Raw genomic sequence first — 27,544 nt, 5'->3', positions numbered from 1 at the left:
ATACTAGGCCTACATTTAATGTCATATCACAAATTATGGTGAGCTTGGCTCTGCCAAGATTAAGGTGATGACCTTCTATGCGAGTGAATTAGTCACCGGATGCAAAAAGAGGCACTTGTGGTAAAATAATTGTCTGGGTTATATTAATGTGATATCACACGTCGGTGAAAACTAGTCTGTAGTAATTGTTTTGTATACAAACCTGAAACTAGGCTCTAATAATAACTTTAGATTTGGAAAGAGTAATTGTATTGTAAACCATCTCTAACACCTTTTCCATATTAATAAACCCTGTGAACAGAAATAACATTGTGTTTTTGTGGTTTTAGCTGTTCTTCTGGGCCTGAGGTGCTATGTGACACCTTTCTCAGCCCTGGCCATGTGGATTGCAGTAGTTGTGGAACTGGTCATAAGAGAATGTTCCCACAGAAGAGAGTGTCACATTTAACCCCTTCCCTTATAGGTGTAGAGCTGTGATGATGAGACTCAGAACATGGCCAGAACACACACACACACTTTTAAAAAGTGTCTCACAGCAACACAACCAATGCTTCTAATTAATTTCTACAGTGACAAAAAATACACTGAGTATATCAAACATTAGGAACACCTTCCTAATATTGAGTTGCATCCAGTAGCAGTGCGTGGGTAAAATCACTTGGGAAACCAAGACATGAAAAAAAGCCATATTACAACTTATGTGTTGTGAGAATTGTGTTGTTTGCTCTATAACCTGTTAGTTCATACTGTATGCCTTGCCACCGTGGTATATAGGCCTAAGGCCGATACAAGAAGAAGACACAGTGGCAGAATAAATTCAACCACACGTTTGTTTCATCACAAAACCGGAGAGCAACAGCTGTCCAATGAAGTCCACAAATCTTATTGCATGTATCAAACAGTTACATGACCTACAGCATGGTCAAGAAAGTTAATGTTTCCAACATTTTCGGACTACTAAACAACTACTGATTTAGAGATACTGCAAGTCGCAAAGAAAACAGGTGCTGCCTCCACTATTCCATCACCATTTCAACTTCAACATTTCAACATAATCGAATCACCTCTGCTTAGTCTAATACAGTGACAACTAAAAGATACCAAAAACGATTTAGTCCAATCGGTAAGGTAAATATGATGTGTCTGTCCATGGTACTGATTTCTGTGTGTGTGCAAATAGAAAAAACATGTTGACTCACCCTACTTGTAGAGAAACGCCAATGCCATCCTCCTCTTTCATGTTGCCTGAACGGTCTTTGACTCTGTCATACAGTACACACTTTAGTTTTTGAGGTCCTAAGCTACCTGATTAAAATGCTTGATCGCTAGCCTAACTTCCTTTCATGGGCAACGATGTGCCAGGCCAGCTAGTTAACATTAGCCTAACGTTACTACATCTACAGTGGGGAAAAAAAGTATTTAGTCAGCCACCAATTGTGCAAGTTTTCCCACTTAAAGAGATGAGAGAGGCCTGTAATTTTCATCATAGGTACACGTAAACTATGACAGACACAATGAGAATTTTTTTCTCCAGAAAATCACATTGTAGGATTTTTTATGAATTTATTTCCAAATTATGGTGGAAAATAAGTATTTGGTCAATAACAAAAGTTTCTCAATACTTTGTTATATACCCTTTGTTGGCAATGACACAGGTCAAACGTTTTCTGTAAGTCTTCACAAGGTTTTCACACACTGTTGCTGGTATTTTGGTCCATTCCTCCATGCAGATCTCCTCTAGAGCAGTGATGTTTTGGGGCTGTCGCTGGGCAACACAGACTTTCAACTCCCTCCAAAGATTTTCTATGGGGTTGAAATCTGGAGACTGGCTAGGCCACTCCAGGACCTTGAAATGCTTCTTACGAAGCCACTCCTTCGTTGCCCAGGCGGTGTGTTTGGGATTATTGTCATGCTGAAAGACCCAGCCATGTTTCATCTTCAATGCCCTTGCTGATGGAAGGAGGTTTTCACTCGAAATCTCACGATACATGGCCCCATTCACTCTTTCCTTTACACGGATCAGTCGTCCTGGTCCCTTTGCAGAAAAACAGCCCCAAAGCATGATGTTTCCACCCCCATGCTTCACAGTAGGTATGGTGTTCTTTGGATGCAACTCAGCATTCTTTGTCCTCCAAACACGACGAGTTGAGTTTTTACCAAAAAGTTATATTTTGGTTTCATCTGACCATATGACATTCTCCCCAATCCTCTTCTGGATCATCCAAATGCACTCTAGCAAACTTCAGACGGGCCTGGACATGTACTGGCTTAAGCAGGGGGACACGTCTAGCACTGCAGGATTTGAGTCCCTGGCGGCGTAGTGTGTTACTGATGGTAGGCTTTGTTACTTTGGTCCCAGCTCTCTGCAGGTCTTTCACTAGGTCCCCCCGTGTGGTTCTGGGATTTTTTGCTCACCGTTCTTGTGATCATTTTGACCCCACGGGGGTGAGATCTTGCGTGGAGCCCCAGATCGAGGGAGATTATCAGTGGTCTTGTATGTCTTCCATTTCCTAATAATTGCTCCCACAGTTGATTTCTTCAAACCAAGCGGCTTACCTATTGCAGATGCAGTCTTCCCAGCCTGGTGCAGGTCTACAATTTTGTTTCTGGTGTCCTTTGACAGCTCTTTGGTCTTGGCCATAGTGGAGTTTGGAGTGTGACTGTTTGAGGTTGTGGACAGGTGTCTTTTATACTGATAACAAGTTCAAACAGGTGCCATTAATACAGGTAACGAGTGGAGGACAGAGGAGCCTCTTAAAGAAGAAGTTACAGGTCTGTGAGAGCCAGAAATCTTGCTTGTTTGTAGGTGACCAAATACTTATTTTCCACCATAATTTGCAAATAAATTCATTAAAAATCCTACAATGTGATTTTCTGGATTTTTTTTCCTCAATTTGTCTGTCATAGTTGACGTGTACCTATGATGAAAATTACAGGCCTCTCTCATCTTTTTAAGTGGGAGAACTTGCACAATTGGTGGCTGACTAAATACTTTTTTTCCCCACTGTAGCTACATGTTGAACTTCAGTCTAGGGGCACAATGTATGAATTTATGGTTGGATCAGAATCGCCGTTATAATCATTGGCCGTTTTTTTGCTAGCTAGCCACCGGAGGACAACAACACAACGAGATGCAACAATTCTAGTTTTTTTCTGTCAATGACATTTGTTTTCTGATGTGATATGAATGGTGTGAAGACAAATCCAAACTGGCTTCCCTTGACACTTTTTTTTTGTGCGCCAGGACCATTCACAGCTGAGCTCGCTCAGTTCAGCTCAACGCTGATTGGCTAATATTATTTTTTTTTTTAAATCAAGGGATGCCAAAGGCTCGCTGGTTTCCCTTGCATTCAATGCTACGGGCGACAACAATGTCATACTCTTTTTGACCAGACAGCATCAGATAGATGGGCTACACATACTGAGACAGAGGGGGCGCTGTTTTGTTCACTCGGATGCTTTCTCTGGTGAGATTCATTCAGCCTCTTGCAAATTGAAGGACATCTATGAAACACAGAGAGACAAAATATACATTATTTTGTATGTTTTTTTCTTGGTCAATTTTTTGGTGACGCTTGGCTTCCCTTGGCATCCATGAATACACGCCACTGGTTGCACCCCGCCTTTTGCCCTCACAACAGCCTGAATTTGTCAGGGCATGGACTCTACAAGGTGTCAAAAGCGTTCCACAGGGATTCTGGCCCATGTTGACTCCAATGCTTCCCAAAGTTGTGTCAAATTGTATGGATGCCTTTTGGGTGGTGGACCATTCTTGACACACACAGGAAACTGTTGAGTGTGGAAAAACCCAGCAGCATTGCTGTTCTTGACACAAACCGGTGCTCCTGGCACCTACTACCATACCCCATTCAAAGGCACTTAAATCTTTTGTCTTGCCCATTCACCCTCTGAATGGCACACATACACGTTCCATGTCTCAATTGTCTCAAGGCTTAAAAATCCTTCTTTAGCCTGTCTCCTCCCCTTCATCTACACTGATTGAAGTGGATTTAACAGGCGACATCAATAAGGGATCATGGCTTTCACCTGGATTCACCAGTCTATGTTATGGAAAGAGCAGGTGTTCTTAATGTAGCGCCACATTTGTTGAAAAGTAAGGAGTATGGGTAGAATTAAACAGTTGAGTGTCTACTGACTGATTTTTCTTTGAGCTTTCGTAAAGAGACATGGTGTGTGAGGAGACACCGCTGTGGCACTGACAGAACTGACAGATACAGGGATGAACAGGTCAGAAGGTAACATTCCCATGTCTTCTCCTAACCTCAGCCTAACCTCTGAATCTGACCCCTCTGAATGTATTAAAAAACTATTATCATCTGTGTTTAGCTACTGGTTAGTTCATTGAGGTTAATGAACACAAAATATGAGCCATAATCCTTTGTCATGACTTTGTATCATGTAGTATTTTGTTATTGTACCTTTTCTAACTGTGTCTCATAACTCTTGTATAATGCACCATTTAAAAAATATTATTTTACATTTACAGTAATAATCATTACTCTGCTTAGTATATTCTACTCTTCTCAACTCTAAAGGAGATTTGTAACATGTGATGATTGTCCCTTAAACCAGAATAAGGGATAAGGATAAGGACATCTTGCAGTCTTTAGGATCAAAGGTTGATTAGCAAATCAACGTGAACTAATTTAGTTTCATTCCCAGCCTGCATGGTGGATTGTTTATTTCAGGTAAACAACTTAAGTCAAAATCTTTGCCTTTGCCAGTGTGTTTGGCTGGTGTATTGAGCTTTCCATTACCACATCAAATGTCTTTGGTAAGCTGATGAAACAGGCGCTTATTTTTAATTCCCCAGATATCCAACACCTCAACTCCCCAGTGACACGCATATCCTAACTTATCCTCTCTCACATTAGGGGATGGTTAAGATAAGGTTGGTTAAAACCAGGGATCATACCTTCTCTCCAGACTGAGAGGTGCCAACACAGAGGATCAGTAATGACCTGGATCTGTTTGTCTCTCTGGGGCTTGATACGTAGTTGATACATAGTTGTTACATAGCTGATACATAGTTGATGCATAGTTGATGCATAGTTGATAGATAGTTGATTCATAGCTGATAGATAGTTGATTCGTAGCTGATAGATAGTTGATACATAGCTGATAGATAGTTGATAGATAGTTGATAGATAGTTGATAGATAGTTGATAGATAGTTGATACATAGTTGATAGATAGTTGATAGATAGTTGATAGATAGTTGATAGATAGTTGATAGATAGTTGATTCATAGCTGATAGATAGTTGATTCATAGCTGATAGATAGTTGATTCATAGCTGATAGATAGTTGATTCGTAGCTGATATATAGTTGATAAATACTGATACTGCAACGTGTGTGTTTAGTTTAGTTTATTAGGATCCCCATTAGCTACTGCACATGTAGCAGCTAATCTTCCTGGGGTCCATATAACATATACAAATACATTACAAAGTACAGAACAGTTATAGACAAAAACAACATAAGATATAACATTCAATTCAAAATAAATGTGTGTGTGTGTGTGTGTGTGTGTGTGTGTGTGTGTGTGTGTGTGTGTGTGTGTGTGTGTGTGTGTGTGTGTGTGTGTGTGTGTGTGTGTCTATGAGTCTCTGTGTGTGGATCTGAAGGGCAGCCACTGCCAGGCTCTGCCACACTGTGGCATACTGACCACGATAGAGGACTATATCTAACATTCTCTTTAGTGCTCCAATATTATCATCAGTTCTATTAACAGGTTGCCAGCAGCCATGGTTTCACCTTAACCTCATTATTCTCCATGAGTGTGATTTATGTTCCAGGTAAAATAAAAGCTTATTTTTTTACTGTCCCTCACCAGAGCTCTAACCAGGGTTGTCTCATTCTTATTTTAGCATGGGAGTGCTACGCTCTTTATTAGGACTAGGATAAGAGGGGTCATTAGAATGCTAATGTCAGAGAGGAGTGTGGAGTCTGGCGTATCGCTTCTCTGTGAAAATGTAACTGTGCTCTAAAGTTAAGAAGATTGTATGGTTATGTACAATAGACATGTTTGTGCTCTGGTTGATGCCCTGTGTTTGATAGTCATGCTTATTTCTGTGTGAATATTTTCTCTATGTGTTTACTGATACGGCTGACTGTAGGCTTACTGTATTTCATATAATATTAGTTTTAATATTGACCAACAGAGGGTTCTCTTTTATTGAATTGATCTTGCTGTGGAAATGTTGGCTGGCAGCCAGACTGTGTTTGCATTTATTCTTATAATGGACTTATAATACTGCCATGCTCAAGAATGACTGTGTTTCATAATCACAAAAAGCATATGGGCGGTGTGAACTGACTTATATGGTGGATGTAAAATTGTCTAGACAGAATAGTACAGCATATATCATGAATATTTCAATGCTGGTACTTAGTACTTTACTTGCAAGCAATACTCATTTACTTAAAAAAAAACGTTACTTTCAAATACAGGTCAGGAACAACCAAAGACACAGTTAAGTAGTTAGTTAATATTTTATTATAAATATTAGAATACGTTTTGTATTTACAATGATCGTTGTATGAAATATAGAATTTGAAAGTAAAATAAATGAGTTATATTAACATATAATTACTCTGTAAATCGAAGTAAAGGTTCAATGACTGGAGAGTAGATTCTCTTGATGAGGACGTCTGTTACATCCAGAAGTCTTGAGTAGTGTTTTGATAATGGACGTCTTTGCTGTATACCTAAGTAAATTTTTTGGGAATTAGTTGACTGGTTCAAATAGATTGTCTAATTCCATTGAATATGGGACATCATCAAACTGAAACACTGCAGTGAATAATCACTGGTAGTACAGAGACAAAATTAACTGTATCATTCACCATATAAATTGACAATTATTTAAACACCTAGTTGTAACTTGCAAGTCCAGTGGGGAAAAAAGTATTTAGTCAGCCACCAATTGTGCAAGTTCTCCCACTTAAAAAGATGAGAGAGGCCTGTAATTTTCATCATAGGCACACGTCAACTATGACAGACAAAATGAGGAAAAAAATTCCAGAAAATCACATTGTAGGATTTTTAATGAATTTATTTGCAAATTATGGTGGAAAATAAGTATTTGGTCAATAACAAAAGTTTCTCAATACTTTGTTATATACCCTTTGTTGGCAATGACACAGGTCAAACGTTTTCTGTAAGTCTTCACAAGGTTTTCACACACTGTTGCTGGTATTTTGGCCCATTCCTCCATGCAGATCTCCTCTAGAGCAGTGATGTTTTGGGGCTGTCGCTGGGCAACACAGACTTTCAACTCCCTCCAAAGATTTTCTATGGGGTTGAGATCTGGAGACTGGCTAGGCCACTCCAGGACCTTGAAATGCTTCTTACGAAGCCACTCCTTCGTTGCCCGGGCGGTGTGTTTGGGATCATTGTCATGCTGAAAGACCCAGCCACGTTTCATCTTCAATGCCCTTGCTGATGGAAGGAGGTTTTCACTCAAAATCTCACGATACATGGCCCCATTCATTCTTTCCTTTACACGGATCAGTCGTCCTGGTCCCTTTGCAGAAAAACAGCCCCAAAGCATGATGTTTCCACCCCCATGCTTCACAGTAGGTATGGTGTTCTTTGGATGCAACTCAGCATTCTTTGTCCTCCAAACACGACGAGTTGAGTTTTTACCAAAAAGTTATATTTTGGTTTCATCTGACCATATGACATTCTCCCAATCCTCTTCTGGATCATCCAAATGCACTCTAGCAAACTTCAGACGGGCCTGGACATGTACTGGCTTAAGCAGGGGGACACGTCTGGCACTGCAGGATTTGAGTCCCTGGCGGCGTAGTGTGTTACTGATGGTAGGCTTTGTTACTTTGGTCCCAGCTCTCTGCAGGTCATTCACTAGGTCCCCCCGTGTGGTTCTGGGATTTTTGCTCACCGTTCTTGTGATCATTTTGACCCCACGGGGTGAGATCTTGCGTTGAGCCCCAGATCGAGGGAGATTATCAGTGGTCTTGTATGTCTTCCATTTCCTAATAATTGCTCCCACAGTTGATTTCTTCAAACCAAGCGGCTTACCTATTGCAGATGCAGTCTTCCCAGCCTGGTGCAGGTCTACAATTTTGTTTCTGGTGTCCTTTGACAGCTCTTTGGTCTTGGCCATAGTGGAGTTTGGAGTGTGACTGTTTGAGGTTGTGGACAGGTGTCTTTTATACTGATAACAAGTTCAAACAGGTGCCATTAATACGGGTAACGAGTGGAGGACAGAGGAGCCTCTTAAAGAAGAAGTTACAGGTCTGTGAGAGCCAGAAATCTTGCTTGTTTGTAGGTGACCAAATACTTATTTTCCACCATAATTTGCAAATAAATTAATAAAAAATCCTACAATGTGATTTTCTGGAAAAAAAATTCTCAATTTGTCTGTCATAGTTGACGTGTACCTATGATGAAAATTACAGGCCTCTCTCATCTTTTTAAGTGGGAGAACTTGCACAGTTGGTGGCTGACTAAATACTTTTTTCCCCCACTGTACATTGAATCTGTGCTTTATTGAAATGTGGGGTGGATGGATAATCAGTGTACATACCTGACTTGACTGTGCAGTCTCTGCATACTCTGGCGATTCCAACAGAGAATCCATACTTGAGTTGACAGTGTCGTCATAAGCACACATCTCCCTGCTGATCGGGTGCCTCTCCATCCCAGTCGTATTATGGAGTGGGTACGTGGACGTGGCTGTGTGATGGAGGGTCTGGTGCTGCCCTGCACGTCTACCTATCTCTGCCTCCTCTCCCCAACAGTTCCCTGAGGAGGAGGTGTTGAACTGGCACAGCCCCACAGAGTCTTGTTGAGGTGATATGTGGTGTCCTGATGCATTGAGGTTCAGCTCCTTCTTCTGGCACAGAGCCTCCTCGCTGAGCCCCAGCTGGGCAGACAGGTGGGAGATGTAGCTGATGGTGAGGCGCAGGGTCTCGATCTTGGTCAGAGTCTGTCCAGCTGGAGCCACAGAGGGGGGCAGGTAGGTCCTGAGGTGGTGGAGGGCTTTGGTCAGGTCTCTCATCCTCAGCTTCTCCTTCTCGCTGGCACTCTGTCTCTGCTTGCTGGGGTTCTTGGAGCAGTTCTTTCTAATCCTCCCTCCGGAGAGTCTTCCCTCGTCGCTGGAGGATGGGGAAGCAGATGCCTTGGCTCCCCCAGAGTATGTTGACCTGTGAGGTCCTGTGGCGGTCCCCCGAGGTAGCCAGGAGGGGGAGAAGTCCATGCAGGAGGACGGGGAGATGATACAAGTCTCTGGAGAGGAGACGTTATAGAACTCAGAGTCTGAACTGGAATAACTCCAGTGGTACTGCACACCAACACCATAGTGGCTGAGTAGAGGAGCAGAGATATCCATGCTGTGTCCTGTGTGTTGAGCGGTAGGACTGAACTGAAGAGCTTGGCCTGTGGGCTGGTCAGGAGGAGAGCCCTGGTTTTATGCAGGAGTCTGAGGTGTGAAGTGACACCTCTACAGACCCTCTCAGACCATCATCATGGCCTCCCAGTGCTTCACAGAGCTCAGCCCTGCTGGACAGAGAGAGGAGCCACCAAGCAGTGCTCTGCTGGGAAAAAATACAACTACTGCTGCTCAGAGAGTGACGTGTCAAATTTGACCCCTCACCAAAACAATAAACATTTTCTCTCTTATAATGGTTGTACCATTTTGGCCTCCAAAGTCATCTGTCTTTGTCCCTCATGAGTTACATCAGCCAATGATTTGAATAAGGCCACTGTTCATATTCTTTCATTCAGACCATAGTGGTTCAGAGGCTGAATATTCTGATTGAATTCTTTCATTTTTCATGATGTGGGAAATATTTGCTCCAAACATATTTTATATCTCCAAACACATTTGGAAAATGATACCCATTTGTATGTGTAAAGAGACATTATTAAATAGACTACAATTAAACAAAATATTATTTAATATTTGTATTCATTGTTTAATATAGGTACAGTGCCTTCAGAAAGTATTCACACCCCTTGACTTTTCCACATTTTGTTGCGTTACAGCCTGAATATAAAATGAATTAAATAGAGATTTTTTGGTCACTGGCCTACACACAATACCCCATAATTTCAAAGTGGAATTATGTTTTTAGAAACTTTTACAAATTAAGTAAAAATGAAAAGCTGAAATGTCTTGAGTCAATAAGTATTCAACCCATTTGTTATGGCAAGCCTAAATAAGTTCAGTAGTAAAAATGTGCTTAACAACTCTCAAATTAAGTTGCATGGACTCACTCTGTGAGCAATAATAGTGTTTAACATGATTGTTTTATGACTGGCTCATCTCTGTACCCCTCACATACAATTACAGTATATGTAAGGTCCCTCAGTTGAGCAGTGAATTTCAAACACAGATTAAACTACAAAGACCAGGGAGGTTTTCCAATGCCTCGAAAAGAAGGGCAGCTATTGGTAGATGGGTAAAAAAAAGAAACTGACATTGAATATCCCTTTGAGCATGGTGAAGTTATTAATTACACTTTGGATGGTGTATCGATACACCCAGTCACTACAAAGATACAGGCGTCCTTCCTAACTCAGTTGCCAGATAGGAAGGAAACCGCTAAGGGATTTCACCATGAGGCCAATGGTGACTAAAACAGTTACAGTTTAATGGCTGTGATAGAAGAAAACTGAGGATGGATCAACAATATTGTAGTTACTCCACAATACTAACCTAATTGACAGAGTGAAAAGAAGGAAGCCTGTACAGAATAAAAATATTCCAAAACATGCATCCTGTTTGCAACAAGGCAATAAAATAATAGTGCACTTTTTGTCCTGTATACAAAGTGTTATGTTTGGGCCAAATCCAATACAACACATTACTGAGTACCACTCTCCATATTTTCAAGCATCATTTACATTTTTTACATTTTAGTCATTTGGTCATCGTGTTATGGGTAGGCTTGTAATCATTAAGGACTGGGGAGTTTTTCAGGATAAAAAATAAATGGAATGTATCCCAGACACTGGGATATGAATTCACCTTTTAGCAGGACAATAACCTAATTAGAATTTTGTGGACAGACTTAATAGAATACATCAAGAGAATGGGTTCAGAATATATGGATCAATGGAAGAAAGCCATCTATGCATATTTGTCTCTGTTTCAGCACCAACTGATTTAAAAATACTGTGATCTTGTAGATTATTTAGACACATTTTAGGTTTAGGAAAGTATGTATAAATCATTTTTTTTTTTAATTTGGAGAGCCTTTACCCATGAAATACTGTATATTGATGAATAAAAAAATACAGTGGTTTGATTCATCCTGAACGTTGTCATATTCAAGTCCATGAAATATTGAAAGGTGGGAAAAAGTGTACAATAGGGGTTAAAGAATTTTCCTATAACTCTACCCTAATTCTCACTAATCATGGAACTGTATGACAACGGTCCAGTCGTTGTGAACTGTGCGCCAGGCTCCAGGTTCAACCTGCTACGTGTGGTCTGAGTTCCAAATTGATTCAAATAGGCTACATGACCCAAATTATTGCTCAACATTAGACATGTGATACAAAAACGAGGCAACGGTGTGCCTCCGAGTGGCAGGTAGGCTGTTTGGAGTGTTTATCCCCCCCAAAACAATATAGTAATAATTATGTCCCCCCCACCTCTAAAACCAAAGTTGCTCCCTTGATGTGTGTATTACTCCCGATAGTGGCTAATATTTAATCAAAACGTTCTAATATAATTAACTCATATAATCACCTCGGCAGGTTCAGCCTTACAGAAGGCTATAGCTTGGGTCTCCAAATTTCATCCACGCAAATTATGAGGGCACACAATTAGAATTATAAATAACAGAACAGCTATTTATATCCTATTTCACTGTGGAAAAGGTGCCGCAATACAAGTCATGTTGATATGATTTTCCGTTTGCTTCCTTATGGCTGGTTTCACATTAGTCTCCAGAGATCACAAGGAAAAATCATCAAAAAATGTGCTATGTCTATTTACAATCCCCTTCTCCAAATGGATCACCCATTTACCTAGCTCAATAGATTTTATCAAGTTATTGATTACAGTTCCATTTACACGTGCTTAACTCGGGTCGGAATCTGGGCCTTTGTCATTATAGGGTATTGTGTGTTGATAAAAAATATTTTGAATTCAGGCTGTAACACAACAAAATATGGAATAAGTCAAGGGGTATGAATAATTTCTGAAGGCACTACACATATCGCCTACAGCATGGTAGCTTAAGACCACAACATGAAAGGCCACCAGGTCGTAGTGTGTACGCTGGTGGTCAGTTTAGAGGTCCATAGAAGAAGCAGGAGCAACTCTCTCACAGCCAAGGTGTCACTTGGCACCTCTAATGAGCTCAGCTAAAGACACAGCCACTGTTCTCTGGACTGTGTGAACCAGTAATGGAAAGTCACACCACACGTGTAACTGGGACTAAAGAGATAATCAAACATAATTAAGGCCTTTCATAGTGTGCTGTGATTGAGAAACATGCTATGCTGACACTATGAGACAGTATAACTGACTTATTAAATATTGTGCAACAGTCATTATAGTTTGTTAATGTTATATTTATTTAATATGTGGATATTTTCACTTTGAAGGACCAATCCTGAATCCCCTCCTAACCCATCTGTAACAAGATGTATAATATGAGGAAATTCAAAATAGATTGTGATTTTATATGGACAGTTAAAGAACCTACCCAGTACAACAATGAGTTGCCCACCTCATGCCAGGTGGGCAACTCATTGTTGTACTGGGTAGGTTCTTTAACTGTGTGGTGTGACTAGGGAGGTTTGTGGGGGTTTTCCTCACACATTCATGTTTATACTGAAGCCTGTTCATGTTAACTCATACACAACCCATCTTGACCCTTGGTGAACACGTCAAGATCACTCAATTCCCTCTCTTATATCAAGTAAATGTAAAGTTTCAGTGTGTGGATGGAATATCTGGATAAATAATGTCTAATGCACACTATAAGCAAACATTTTCAGTTATATGTGACCATATCTCAATATAACTAACTACAATTTATGATGCACATTTGAGAGATGAGATACCAAAGACTTGAAAAGGCTTGTCACATTTGCAAGTATCACAGTTTTACACAATTGCTAAGTGCCCCAAGTAGTGGCTCTCTATAACAGTATGTCATTATTGTGTATATTGTATAATGAAAACCCTGTTTGGTGTCTATCCCCAGCTGCCCTGGCCCTGTGTGACGCTAGGCTCACCCTGGTGGGGGTTAGAGGGGCCTGTGGGGGAGAGCATTGCCGCGCTAAGCAGGGGTGCTGAAGCACCCCTGAAAAATCAGAATAAAAATCATATACAGTACCTGTCAAAAGTTTGGACACACCTACTCATTCAAGGGTTTTTCTTTATTTTTACTATTTTCTACATTGTAGAATAAAACTATGAAATAACACATATGGAATCATGTAGTAACCAAAAAAGTGTTAAACAAATCAAAATATATTATATATTTGAGATTCTTCAAATAGCCACCCTTTGCCTTGAATGAATAGGTGTGTCCAAACTTTTGACTGGTAGTGTATATATTAGTTTTTTTCTTGACATTTTTTTTTCTTCACAAAAGTAGTGAACTGGGCCTTTAATAGTCCTGTACTAGCGGACTGATATAGCCATCTGCAGCGCGAGCAAAACAAATCGCAGCACCCCCAGCCCCAAACTATTTCCCGCATCTATGGGGGAGAGGCCAGTGAGCCTGTGGGGGAGAGGCCAGTGGGCCTGCAGTGGCCATTAGCACCTCATAGTGACAGCTAGAGCCAGAGCTAGCACCTGTCCTGTCCCCTCCCCATGCCCCCAGAACCTTCAGCCAGCCTGACATGGCCCGAGCCTTCCCATGGTTGCACACTCAGCACTCACTACATCCAGAGTTGTCTAAAGCAGTGAGTCTAGTTTTCACCATTAAAGCCCAGTTTGGGGTTTTAGAGAAGAGCTGTGATGGATGTTCTCCAGATTCATATTTGTAGCAGTTGACCTCTATTATGTCAGTCAATCAATCAAATGCATTTTATAAAGCAGTTTTTACATCAGCAGTTGTCACAAAGTCCTATACAGATACCCAGCCTAAAACCCTAAAGAGCAAGCAATGCAGATGTAGAAGCACAGTGGCTAGGAAACATTCCCTAGAAAGACAGGAACCTAGGAAGAAACCTAGAGAGGGACCAAGGTAGCACGTCCAGTGAAACAGATCAGAGTTCCATAGCTGCAGGCAGAACAGCAGAACTGGATCGGCAGATGTCCTATATAATTGTTTACAATTCTCCATACAATATGCAAACCAAAAAATATGATCTATTCGCTGTTAGCATTCTGTTCTACTCTACCTATAAATATCCACAGCTCCCATTTTTACTCCGCTTTTGGACCTGGTGTCCTAATTTTGTCCCTGGTGAAGTAAGTTGTTTCACACCTCTGGTAGAGTAAACATCACCACCCACAAACTGTATATGATTTTACACTTCAAACCCCCCCCGCCCCCCCTCTCCAATGCTCTGTGTTGAGAAGTATCCCCCCACTCAAAATAGGTGAAATGATGGGACCCCTGAATGGGTTCTATGTCTGACTCAAAACATCTCAACCAAGCGTAAGAGCATGTTTCCAATTCAGAATGAATGAGTTATGAGTGGTGTGCAGTTCCTCATGTTCCTGTTGTACACCTTTCATAACACTGTAGAAACCTGAACCAACCAGGTCTGTCTACCACTGAGTGGCCTATTACACCATTCATGCCAAGAAGAACAAACCAACCATCGCTCACAGTACAGTACACTAATAGATTTATTTGATGTGTTTCATCTTTTCACAGTCACAAAATCCCAAAACAGAAAATGTATGCAAAATATATTTTTTCATGACAGACAATATTTTGAGAGAAAAATATAAAAACAAAGAACAAAGTATGGCTTTCTGTTTTACAATGACGCAGAGACAAACTAACTCAGAGAAGTAAAACACCCAAGAAGTGTATTCATAAGCCAATCCCTTGATAACAGTGGTGGTGCAGCTCAAAAAGATGCTTGAGAAAGAAACAAGGTTTTACTGAAAACACCACGTACCTTACTGCTCGACAGAATCCTTGCATTCCGTTAAGGCTGATCACTTCCTGCAGCTCAATTGATAACAAATCAGTGTATGTTTTCAAGAGCGGTATAACAGGTATTACACAATGTATTGGCAATAATTGTGTCTACGTACCTACATATAATGGTACAGATGTTCTATAGACTAACTAAAGGAAACCAAACCTACATTTTGAAAAAGGATAATTCAACATCACCTTTATTCTTGCTTTGTAACTTTCTCTATTTTGAAATATGTTATGTTATTGTGTGAATATAGTATAGATACAATAAGGATAGTAAAATGCAAAATAGTGTTTCAACAGCAAAGCCTCAGTTTGTGTAACTGTTCGATTGTTAGTATGACAGAAATAATTGTCTTGTTTTGTATTGGAAAGAAATGCGATTGGCTCCTCAATACTTGACAAGAAACAGCTAAGAAATGCTTAAACTAACTAAAGTGATTGTTAATTCAAGCTGGTACAGGCTACAATCCAGTCAGTTAATTACAGTGACACACACAGACAGTAATCATCATTCAGACTACTTGCTTTTTGAACAACACATGAAAAAGACACAGAAACATTACTAACACACACATGCAACTCAGTAGACAGTTAACAGTAACAGCACTGTGTGCTTCAGTGAATCTCCTATCCCCAATGCAATAAGAGCATTTCCCCCACATATATATATAAAAAAAAGCGACTTGCAGGAGCAATTAGGGTTAAGTGCCTTGCTTAAGGGCACATAGACAGATTTTTTCACCTAGTCGGCTCAGGGATTAGAACCAGCGACCTTTCGGTTACTGGCATAACGCTCTTACCCACTAAGCTACCTGCCGCCTGAAGTGGAACCACTTCAACAGAAAAACTAAGGATGTCATCGCATAGACAACACAAATAAACCACAGCCCAAGACATTAATGAAACAGTACAGTAACATGGAGGCTGAAACTGAGAACATTTACAAGAAAGCACACAAACACACTGTAGGACCAACCAGTTTGCTGAATGAAGTTGCAATTGGAAAATTGGAATGCAAAAATCTAATCTATTGTGGTTTGATTCCAGGTGCATATTCAGCAGGATTACATTTTCAGGGCATGTCAGAAAATAAGATTAGAATGGAATGGCCAAATTCGTTATCTCCTCAATTTGATGGAGAATACCGCAGTAAATTGCAGTTGTATGTTGTTCCCTAGTTGGCGACCTACTGAATATACCCCTGGTTGATGGACTATAACCTCTAACACTCAACTAAAGGTAATGATTCAAAAATACAGTATAGATGTGGTGAAGGATATTTGCTGTCCTCCCACTACATTGAAACACAAGACGAGAATACATGGAGGGAATGCTACACTACAGTCAATAGAGTTTACATTTTGGAGAGAAGGTAGAGGGTTTGAGTTGAGAATGATTAATTGAGGAAGGGCCAAGATTTAAAAAACATAATTCTAGCAAAACAAAACAACAACAGTATCTGAATTCAAAATGGCACTGGAGAAACATTCCCTTGAACAGAAATCTGTTTCTGGTTACCAAAGTCTCTATCAAGAGGTTTACATATTTTCCAATTCTTATCTTGCGTCTCAGGTCGACAATATCGTACATTAATGGGGCAAATTATGATTTATAGACCGATACATAAGCGATTGAATTAGAGAAAAATTCCCATTTGGTCCCAATAATAATTTAGATATGGAGTTGATTTTAAAGCATTTCACTCCAAACACTTCATAACTGGTGAGACAGAACAGACAATGAAGAACACTGTTAGTTAGCTTGTAATTAAAGGATCTCTATGTTGGTGGAACAAACTCTTGTCAACTCCTGTTGGTTACAGCCAATCTTGCATAATGCCTGTGTGTCTCTCAGAGAAACTCTACCTGTAAAGGTAGCTCCTTGCTCCTGTGACCTTTGACCTTTGGCCAGTATGACCTCCTCACTGGAGGATCTTCTCCCGGGTCTCGGGCAGCTTGAGGGCCACCAGGCCTCCACACACCAGAGCAGTGCAGGAGAGGAGAATGGGGACGACTTTGGTGACCCCCACAAAGGAGGCAAAGATGGAGGTGCCCAGGATGGCCGCCAGCTTACAGAGGGCATTCAACACCCCGAACGCTGTGGCTCTGTGGGAGGAGGTTAGGGACATAGGTTAAATACACCACAGGGGAAATTTTTTACATCCATTTGATTCAGTAACTGATGATAATGGGTTGACATACTTTTAACAGTATAAAGCAAATAATACAATATCATATCATATCAACTATCTATTTCCAATAGGCACAATATAATAAATTAGATAGGTCTATCTAATAAATTAATGTCTGATTTCCAGATTGCTGTACTGTACCTTTTGGAGGCTGGGTAGAGTTCCACTGTGATGACCTCGATGCCGTTCCACGCTGCCACGCTGACCCCACAGAACAGACACTGCCAGGCTATGATGGCCGCCTGACTGAAGCTCAGGAACAGGAAGAAGGTGCACCCAGCTGAGATCAGCATGGAGAGGCCTGCAAAGAGAGGAGCAGATTGGGCTCACATTAGGAAGCAGTGAGCTCAGTGGCACTGGCCCATCATGTGTAGAGGGAGATGGAGCCGTGAGGTGTGCGGTAAGATTAAATCACACTTCGATGTTCCTTGATCATATTTCAAGGCTCACACCCATATACATCTCTATGCTCGCACTTTTCTCATCTGACAATCGAAGAGCAGAATGTCAGAACAATAGCTGAGCTGCTGCTCTACACAGAATCCACACTTGTCCTACCTGTCCATTGTAAGAACCAATACAGTTAAAATCAAAGAAACCTATTACCAATGTACTTTGTCTAATACAGACCAACTCGCCTATGATTTTGACCCTGCCTATCTTCTCCATGAACAGAGCTGATATGATGTTGCCGGGTAGAACAGCCAGGGACCCCAGGAAGCTGACCAGGTAGATGAGCACGTCGTTCTCCTCGTCGATGTCCAGGTGACAGCCCTTCTTATTATGGAGGAATGTGGTGTTCTCCAGTCTACAGTCTATGAACCTTTCCTCGTACAGATCTGGAGGAAACGTGACAATGCCAACGATATAACATAAATAGTGTACGTGGAGAAACATTCATGGCTTTGCAATTCTCAGTCCACTGGTCAATATGTACTGTTTGTTTTCAGTGAAACATAGCAATGGTAATTGATGATGTTGAAATGCATTTCATACTGTATTGTCATTATGTTTCTTCATTCATATTGCGCAGGACTTGATTTTTGAAAAAGTTCAATCTCTGTTTAACCTTTTTTTTATTTTGGAAACTTTCCAAAGGGTTAAACTTGTTAACAATGTGACACATTGGTTGGCCTACTGTAACACCTCCAATGGCTCCCACCTGTGTTATAGAAGACGGTGGATCTGATGGTGCAGTTCTCAAAGATTGTTTCAGTGGACTTTATGTCCTCAAAGTAACAATCTTCAAACAGTGAATCCTCAAACTTAACAGACTTCATCTGTATGTTGATAAACCTAAAGGGATGGAACACAAAAGCTTGATTCCTGAGTTTTTGATGAAGTGGTACATTACATGCTAGAATGACAGACAGCACTATTCCTATTCAATATTGTCTGTATCATTTTGAAAGAAATAATATGTGCCATACTTACATAGAATGATATGTTACATTGTGATATTATCAAGAGACATGACAGTGATAAATGACTGTTGTAATACAGTATTACTAGGTGTTCCTGTGGTGTAGTACTCAGAAGGGCCAGAAGGTGGAGCATGGAGATGACATACTTGTCATTGATGTATTCTCCCTCTCTGTGGATCTGATTCTCCAGGGAGAAGTTGAAGTGGAAGCGTTCTACTCTCTCTCTGTGGAACACCTTGACTTTGGACTCATACTCCTCTTGCTGCAGGTATTTGATCATGTCAGGGAACCACACACCCAGTCCATAGTAACTGAAATACGATGATGTCAGAGTTTTTGGACCATAGTAAAGAGAACATTAAGTCGCTCTGGATAAGAGCGTCTGCTAAATGACTAAAATGTAAATGTAAACATTGACAACCAACATTAAAATACACATTCAGTATTTTTGTGTCCCAAATGGCACCCTATTCTCTGTAGTGTACTGCTGTTAACCAGGGCCCATGGGGGGAATATGGTGCCATTTGGGACACAGACTGTATCTACAGGTATTTACAATCAGCTGCACATGGTATACATTCTTACCTGTTTAGCATCAAATATATTGTACATATATTTACCTGAAGGCCATTGTGAACCAGATGATGGCCATGAACAGTGTACTTAGTCTCAGCTCAGGTCCCAATAGAGAAGCAATGTTCTTCAGCACCTGCAATGAAAACACAGCATAGTGACACATCACATACTAATAGCCTGTTAGTGTTATTGTTGGTCTCATTAGTAATGTGTTTGTTTTCTGAAAATGTTTGGTCCTACCAGTTTGCACAGAGTGAGGGTCCGGACGGCCCAACGCTGTATAGCCGTCCCTGTGGCACTCTGGATCTCAATGAACTCATCCTCCTGGGTCTTAGGAGCCTTGATGTGGGTCACCTGAGGGGAATGAAAAGATGCTCACATTGTTTCATTATATTCAGTGATTCTGAAAATGGCAAAGGAGCCCTTCGAGCACATGTTATTTAGTGTTAATCTGTGATGTTGTTTCCACACACCTGGAAGACCTTCTCAGGCTGGCCCTTTGCCCTCCAGTTGGTGTCATGGACATTTTTCAGGATCATCCAGGCCTCGTCGTGTTTGGCATTCTGATAAAGACAGCCACATACTGTAAGTCAAAACCTCACTATAGTCCACACAGTTTTTTGTGTGTGTTTTTAAACCAAATACATCTGCAAAATCGGTTTGGGGTTTTGTATGAAAATGTTGTTTGATCAACACAATATGTTAAAGGCCCCGAGTATTACATTCCTGTACTGTTCATCTTAATCTTAAGAAAATTGATTTTACCTCCAGGAGGAACCTGGGGCTCTCAGGCATGAACATGAGCCCCACCAGGGAGGTGATGGCAGGCAGGGCACAGACCAGCACAAACACCCTCCAGCTGTGGAACTGGAACTCTGTCCCCATGCTGAAGCCCCAGCCTGGAACATAACACAGCCACAATTGTATACATAGATTAGAAATCACTGGCCACTTTAATAAATGGAACACTAGTCACTTTAATAATGTTTACATATCTTGCATTACTCATCTCATATGTATATACTGTATTCTATACTATTCTACTGTATCTTAGTCTATGCCGCTCTGACATTGCTCGTCCATATATTTATTGATATATTCTTAATTCCTTTGCTTTACTTAGATTTGTGTTAGATATTACTTGTTAGATATTACTGCACTGTCAGAGCTAGAAACACAAGCATTTCGCTACACCCGCAATAACATCTGCTAAACACGTGTATGTGACCAATACAATTTGATTTGATTTGATTTGACACAATCATTATCCATTATCTGTGACTACTCTAGAACCTGGAACATAACCCAAATCACTCCCTGGGTCTATAGGTGCGTTTACAGACTAATATTATGATTACAAATCTATCAGCCAGTTAATTAACCCAACACATATGCTTAGTCCAGTGGAGGCTGCTGAAGGGAGGACGGCTCATAATAATGGCTAGAACATAGTGACTGGAACGGCATCAAACACATGGAAACCATGGAAACCATGTGTTTGATGTATTTGATATCATTCCACTCATTCCGCTCCAGCCATTACCACGAGCCCGTCCTCCCCAATTAAGGTGCCACCAACCTACAATGGCTTAGTCGTGTTACGTTTCCATAACATCCAATGCAGGGACTGCTGTAGCTGTACTTGGGTGAACTTGCTTTTGTCAGCAAGGAGGATGATTTTAATCCCAGGTCATGGCCCCTAAGGGTTGTCTGTTAAGTGTTTAGTGTGCAGTATTGTACTGTACCATAGTGAGGGATGATGCCCCAGGCAGTGAAGGAGGCATAGATGCCTCCCACCATCCAGAACATACACAGCCAGCTCAGGTGTTCCCCCCTCTTGTCCATCTGAAGGAACTCTGAGAAGTAGGAGTAGACAATGGGGACAGAACCTCCGATACTGAAGGGAGATACAGAGGATTAGTAACTCACTGAGAGATTTAGATTGTAGATTACACAAGAGATTTGCCTTTATGTATCCAGGAAGTCCCTAGGTGAATCATCTATTTTTCGAGGAAGAACAGATTTTTCGAGGGAGACCTGATTTCACAAGTATTATGACATTATGTTTTCGTTTTTTTAAAGAGTCCAACACTGAAATGTATCTAAACACAGATCACGGAGCAAGTTACTGGTCTGGTACTGATCTCCTTTCAGAGCTTCATATAGTCTTTGAAATAAATGCAGGAGAATAGTATTTTTGTAAGCAGGTACTTTTCACAAAGGTCAGTAGTTTGAGGTCAGTAGTTTGAGATTCCACTAATATCCAAACATGCATGGATACACAATAGCCTAATACACCATGCTCCTCCAGCTGAGGTTTTCTTTACACACAACACAATGTTTTTGCATACGCTTTGACCTGATTCTAGAGTCAGTATGCGTAGCTTGCTTACATCCCTGTGGAACAACACTATTCTGAGACAGCACAATGCTGCATTGTTGTAGGTGGAGGAGGAGAGGCGCTCTGAATGTGCTGACCTGGGAGGAAGTGTAATCTAGCACAAGTCCTACAGTAACTACTGCTTCATCCATGTAGCTTCTTCAGAGGCTGTGGCTTTGTTACCGTTACATTGTACAACATATATTTTATCAGGTAGAGAGGATCATGTTCACATGTACTATAGCATCCCAGTCACAACCCTAATTCCTTCAATTAGAAACTCATCCATTGTTTCCTCTCTCTCTATAGACGGGGGTCTTTTTTACCCGATGCCGGAGATGAGCCTAAAGAAGAGAAAGAAGCCGTATCCCTGGGCGAAGGAGGAGAGGAAGGCGAAGACACAGTTGATGGTGAGTGCCCAGATCAGACACCTCCGGCGGCCCAGTTTGTCTGCCATGCCTCCCCAGATGAACGCCCCAACCATCATTCCCAGGAACACTATCAAACCTGCAGGAGAGAGAGAGAGGCAAGACACAGTCAGCAGCCAGCACAGGTACAGTTCACTAGCAGACATGTATCTAGTGATTTGAACTCAGTGAATAAAGTGGTAGATTGCACTCAACATACTTGAGGTGACCATACATTCTGGTGTGCTTTTATGGATCACAGAACTGTATTTTAGGGAAACACTTTTGATGACATACAATATACAGAGTTGTTTTTGAATGCTCAACTACTACCACAGCCTCAGCAGCAATGCTGAAACGGGATATCTGGACATGGGCGCCACTTTTGATGTTGTCCACTAGGGGACAGGCTTGTACATCACTACTGAGAGACAGGCACTGGAGGGGAATGTCCTATGGGCAGTATTGAGAAATCTCTGTGTAATACAATATATTTTAACTGATAATACCAAAAACACTAATATAAACATTTTTGGAATAGTTGTGCATGTGTATATATCTATTTGTACTCTGCATTCTGACTCATTCTCAAGGCTAGGTCAGAGAGGTAAAATCGTGTTTCTAAGGTAACGACAGACAAAATGTATTTTTGGTCAAATTGAATAGCCTTGAATGGTCTTTTGTGAAGTCTTAACAACAGGTATCCTATTTGGATGTCATACCGCTTTTAGTGCTTTTACCTGTCAGCAGGGTGTCTCGAAAGAAACATAACAGTATTTAACGTGTGCATTTGTCCATCTCTCAAAGCCGAACTGGAACACCTATTTTTAGCATATAATGAATGTTTGCATAAAGTATGAAAAAAAAGAAGTGATTTTTGTTTAAGTACTCTAAATGCTGACATTCGATAGAATCATGAAGGTGGCTGTGTTTCTGCCTCAGAAAGTACAGTCTTTTCTAACCTTGGGTGATAAAGCCTATTAATTTAAGCCCCAGATAAGTAGATATAAGTTATGTGGCCATTCTAGTACTGTGCATCAGCGGCCTGCTTGTCTATTGCAGATGAGAGCACTTATGTGTGTCACTTTTCTATGCACTGTATATGTACAGTGGGGGAAAAAAGTATTTAGTCAGACACCAATTGTGCAAGTTCTCCCACTTAAAAAGATGAGAGAGGCCTGTAATTTCCATCATAGGTACACGTCAACTCTGACAGACAAATTGAGGGAAAAAAATCCAGAAAATCACATTGTAGGATTTTTAATGAATTTATTTGCAAATTATGGTGGAAAATAAGTATTTGGTCACCTACAAAAAAGCAAGATTTCTGGCTCTCACAGACCTGTAACTTCTTCTTTAAGAGGCTCCTCTGTCCTCCACTCGTTACCTGTATTAATGGAACCTGTTTGAACTTGTTATCAGTATAAAAGACACCTGTCCACAACCTCAAACAGTCACACTTCAAACTCCACTATGGCCAAGACCAAAGAGCTGTCAAAGGACACCAGAAACAAAATTGTAGACCTGCACCAGGCTGGGAAGACTGAATCTGCAATAGGTAAGCAGCTTGGTTAGAAGAAATCAACTGTGGGAGCAATTATTAGGAAATGGAAGACATACAAGACCACTGATAATCTCCCTCGATCTGCGGCTCCACACAAGATCTCACCCCGTGGGGTCAAAATGATCACAAGAACGGTGAGCAAAAATCCCAGAACCACACAGGGGGACCTAGTGAATGACCTGCAGAGAGCTGGGACCAAATAAACAAAGCCTACCATCAGTAACACACTACGCCGCCAGGGACTCAAATCCTGCAGTGTGAGACGTGTCCCCCTGCTTAAGCCAGTACATGTCCAGGCCCGTCTGAAGTTTGCTAGAGTGCATTTGGATGATCCAGAAGAGGATTGGGAGAATGTCTTATGGTCAGATGAAACCAAAATATAACTTTTTGGTAAAAACTCAACTCGTCGTGTTTGGAGGACAAAGAATGCTGAGTTGCATCCAAAGAACACCATACCTACTGTGAAGCATGGGGGTGGAAACATCATGCTTTGGGGCTGTTTTTCTGCAAAGGGACCAGGACGACTGATCCGTGTAAAGGAAAGAATGAATGGGGCCATGTATCGTGAGATTTTGAGTGAAAACCTCCTTCCATCAGCAAGGGCATTGAAGATGAAACGTGGCTGGGTCTTTCCCGCATGACAATGATCCCAAACACACCGCCCGGGCAACGAAGGAGTGGCTTCGTAAGAAGCATTTCAAGGTCCTGGAGTGGCCTAGCCAGTCTCCAGATCTCAACCCCATAGAAAATCTTTGGAGGGGAGTTGAAAGTCCGTGTTGCCCAGCGACAGCCCCAAAACATCACTGCTCTAGAGGAGATCTGCATGGAGGAATGGTCCAAAATACCAGCAACAGTGTATGTAAACCTTGTGAAGACTTACAGAAAACGTTTGACCTGTGTCATTGCCAACAAAGGGTATATAACAAAATATTGAGAAACTTTTGTTATTGACCAAATACTTATTTTCCACCATAATTTGCAAATTTATTCATTAAAAATCCTACAATGTGATTTTCTGGATTTTTGTTTCTCATTTTGTCTGTCATAGTTGACGTGTACCTATGATGAAAATTACAGGCCTCTCTCATCTTTTTAAGTGGGAGAACTTGCACAATTGGTGGCTGACTAAATACATTTTTTCCCCACTGTACATCTAAACCATTACTCAGCTTACCTGTAGCCCATCAATCCAACCCTATCACTAGGGAAGAATCTCCCCAAAATAACACATTTTACCACCAGCAGCCTGTGCCAAGTGCCAGCGCCTGGCATGGTGGCACGATGTCACTGCAGATGGTACTGCCATGGGGGCTGTGGGTGATGACTGGTGTGAGAGCGAAGACTCTGGCCTGCCGTCACCGGATAAACATATGGAGATGAGGACCAATCTCCCACCCTACTCTCCCTGTAGAACAGTGACACTACTGCCACTCTGCCTTCTGATTGGACAGCTTACATCCATTGAGTCAGAATGTATGCAGTGGTGATCACAGTGAAAGTGTGAATTAGAGGCATCTCATATTTCAGTAGTCCCATTGAAACTGATTGATTATGGTTAGGAAGTCAAAATCTAAACCCTTGAGATAAACTGGAGTGTATTCTGTACATTTGGACTGAAACATTTTCAGGGGCATTGGTAAAATGTAGATTCAATTACTGTAAAGAGCAAGATGAGATAGTGAATAACTAATAGGCTGCCTGACTCAGAAAAAACAGAAAAGCTGCTAACTTGTTCCTTTTAAAAGGAGATGTTACACGAGATAAATATACTGAAAAAAATATAAACGCAACATGCAAAAATTTCTAAGGTTTTACTGAGTTACAGTTCATATAAGGAAATCAGTCAATTGAAATAAATACATTTGGCCCTATTCTATGGATTTCACATGACTGGGAATAGAGATATGCATCTGTTGGTCACAGATACCTTAAAAAAAAGGTAGGGGTGTGGATCAGAAAACCAGTCAGTATCTGGTGTTACCACCATTTGCCTCATGCTGCGCGACACATCTCCTTCACATAGAGTTGATCAGGCTGTTGATTGTGGCCTGTGGAATGTTGTCCCAATCCTCTTCAATGGCTGTATAAAGTTGCTGGATATTGGTGGGAACTGGAACACGCTGTCGCACACGGTGAGTATGCAGGCCATGGAAGAACTGGGACATTTTCAGCTCCCAGGAATTGTGTACAGATCCCTGCGACATGGGGACGTGCATTATCATGCTGAAACATGAGGTGATGGCGGCGGATGAATGGCACGACAATGGGCCTCAGGATCTCGTCATGGTATCTCTGCATTCAAACTGCCATCGATAAAATGCAATTTTGTTCGTTGTCCGTAGCAATGCCTGCCCATATCATAACCCCACCGCCACCATGGGGCACTCTGTTCATAACATTGACATCAGCAAACCGCTCACCCACACTCCATACACATGGAGACCGGTTGGATGTACTGCCAAATTCTCTAAAACGACGTTGGAGGAGGCTTATGGTAGAGAGATTAGCATTAAATTATCTGGCAACAGCTCTGGTGGACATTCCTGCAGTGAGCATGCCAATTGCACGCTCCCTCAAAACTTGAGACATCTGTGGCATTATGTTGTGTGACAAAACTGCACATTCTAGAGTGGTCTTTTATTGTTCCCAGCACAAGGTGCACCTGTGTAATGATCATGCTGTTTAATCATCTTCTTGATATGCCACACCTGTCAGTTGGATGGATTATCTTGGCAAAAGAGAAATGCTCACTAACAGGGATGTAAACAAATTTGTGCACAAAATGTGATAGAAATTAGCTTTTTGTGAGTATGGAAAATTTCTTGGATCTTTTATTTCAGCTCATGAAACACGGGACCAACACTTTACATGTTGAGTTCATATTTTTGTTCAGTGTATGATCCAGCATATCCTGTATTCTCTGAGTACCTAAATGTTCCATGACTCCACCCTACCCATTCAATTCAATTCCATTCAATTAAAAAAACATTATTTATTCCAGAAGGGCAATTACTTTGTGCATGTGAGTCAGTCTGAGATCTGAGGGCTACAGAATATACAGTGTAGTGAATAAAAGTTGCTCGTGATTGTGTTTATCACAGTGTAGTTAGCCAAAGGGAAGTGAAGCAGCAGGCGAACAGTATGTATCCAAGACACAAGGTCAGTAGAGTGGCTATTGATCTCCTCTCCTCAGCCACCTGCTGACTCAGTACTACCAACCAGTACAGCCTGCTGGGCTGCTGGGCCGCCGAGGCTGGGAAGGCTGGGGAGAGGGAGAAAATCTGCCCTCTCATCCCAGATACTTGTCTCCTTGGACAGCTTCCGCAGGTTTCAAAGTGAAGGACTTATCTTGTGGTGTCTGTCTCTGAATTTCAAATCCACCACTGCACTAGACATGGGCCTACAAAATACTGCATGGTCTCAATCAGTGTGATTGGTGGCATGCTGCAGATTGCTCCGGATGCCAAAACTCATGTTATTTGCTGTGGAGAAACGGATAATCAATTTCCCCCCTGCTTCACTAAGCAGGAATATATTGAAATAAAGTAGAGCATGAAAAGCATCCAGATTCATCTTGAAATCAACTGTGCCATTAGCGTATTTGAGAACATTTCTAATTTACGGAGCCCTTAAGTACCTGCCGGCTAATATTGACAGCAAGGCTGCTATTGGCTGGAACTGTCCCCAATACAATCCACAACTTAGCTTTGATTTTACACAGTCTGCACTGATATCCACAGAATGTCCTCTGATCGATTATTTCATTTGGTATCAGAACTTTAAGATTTTTTGAAGATATAACATTATTATTTTCCCATTACAATTCAGACTCTTAATTCAGCCTCTTATGCCTTTTTTCCAGAATCAATTGCCCCAGACA

At 41.2% G+C, this 27,544-nt stretch overlaps 2 protein-coding genes across 5 annotated transcripts in view; both read right to left on the bottom strand.

The window, feature by feature from the left end:
- Window positions 1–367: 367 nt before the first annotated feature.
- Window positions 368–9,379, bottom strand: LOC121577128 (mesogenin-1-like). Its single transcript, XM_041890915.1, has 3 exons — window positions 8,721–9,379; window positions 8,576–8,666; window positions 368–403 (listed from the first exon to the last, which is right to left on the bottom strand). Exons 1-3 carry the CDS (start codon window positions 9,377–9,379, stop codon window positions 368–370), a joined length of 786 nt encoding a protein of 261 aa, XP_041746849.1.
- A 7,171-nt stretch (window positions 9,380–16,550) lies between these two features.
- LOC121576748 (synaptic vesicle glycoprotein 2B) overlaps window positions 16,551–27,544 on the bottom strand; it is a 40,863-nt gene continuing 29,869 nt past the window's right edge. For all 4 annotated transcript variants that reach the window (XM_041890163.1, XM_041890160.2, XM_041890161.1 and 1 more), the window contains 11 exons: window positions 22,020–22,200; window positions 21,059–21,210; window positions 20,079–20,212; window positions 19,787–19,876; window positions 19,554–19,667; window positions 19,358–19,446; window positions 18,884–19,048; window positions 18,476–18,609; window positions 17,952–18,152; window positions 17,455–17,614; window positions 16,551–17,227 (listed from right to left, as the gene is read on the bottom strand). In XM_041890163.1, coding sequence (XP_041746097.1) covers window positions 17,044–17,227; window positions 17,455–17,614; window positions 17,952–18,152; window positions 18,476–18,609; window positions 18,884–19,048; window positions 19,358–19,446; window positions 19,554–19,667; window positions 19,787–19,876; window positions 20,079–20,212; window positions 21,059–21,210; window positions 22,020–22,200 — 1,604 coding nt within the window. In that variant the 3' untranslated portion in view covers window positions 16,551–17,043. The remainder of the gene's footprint in view (window positions 17,228–17,454; window positions 17,615–17,951; window positions 18,153–18,475; window positions 18,610–18,883; window positions 19,049–19,357; window positions 19,447–19,553; window positions 19,668–19,786; window positions 19,877–20,078; window positions 20,213–21,058; window positions 21,211–22,019; window positions 22,201–27,544) is intronic.

Source organism: Coregonus clupeaformis, chromosome 11 (assembly GCF_020615455.1).
Source record: "Coregonus clupeaformis isolate EN_2021a chromosome 11, ASM2061545v1, whole genome shotgun sequence".
Classification (NCBI taxonomy): domain Eukaryota; kingdom Metazoa; phylum Chordata; class Actinopteri; order Salmoniformes; family Salmonidae; genus Coregonus; species Coregonus clupeaformis.
The sequence above is the reverse complement of the archived record's forward strand: the minus strand, read 5'-3'. Positions and strand labels throughout refer to the sequence as shown.

Excerpts from the sequence above, each read along its gene's own strand:
- LOC121577128 (XM_041890915.1), bottom strand. The coding sequence starts at position 9,379 with ATGGATATCTCTGCTCCTCTACTCAGCCACTATGGTGTTGGTGTGCAG. Across the intron at positions 8,667-8,720 it reads ACCCTCCATCACACAGCCAC|GGAGATGTGTGCTTATGACG; the intron begins GTCCACGTACCC and ends CCCGATCAGCAG. Across the intron at positions 404-8,575 it reads AGACTGCACAGTCAAGTCAG|TTCCACAACTACTGCAATCC; the intron begins GTATGTACACTG and ends TCTTATGACCAG.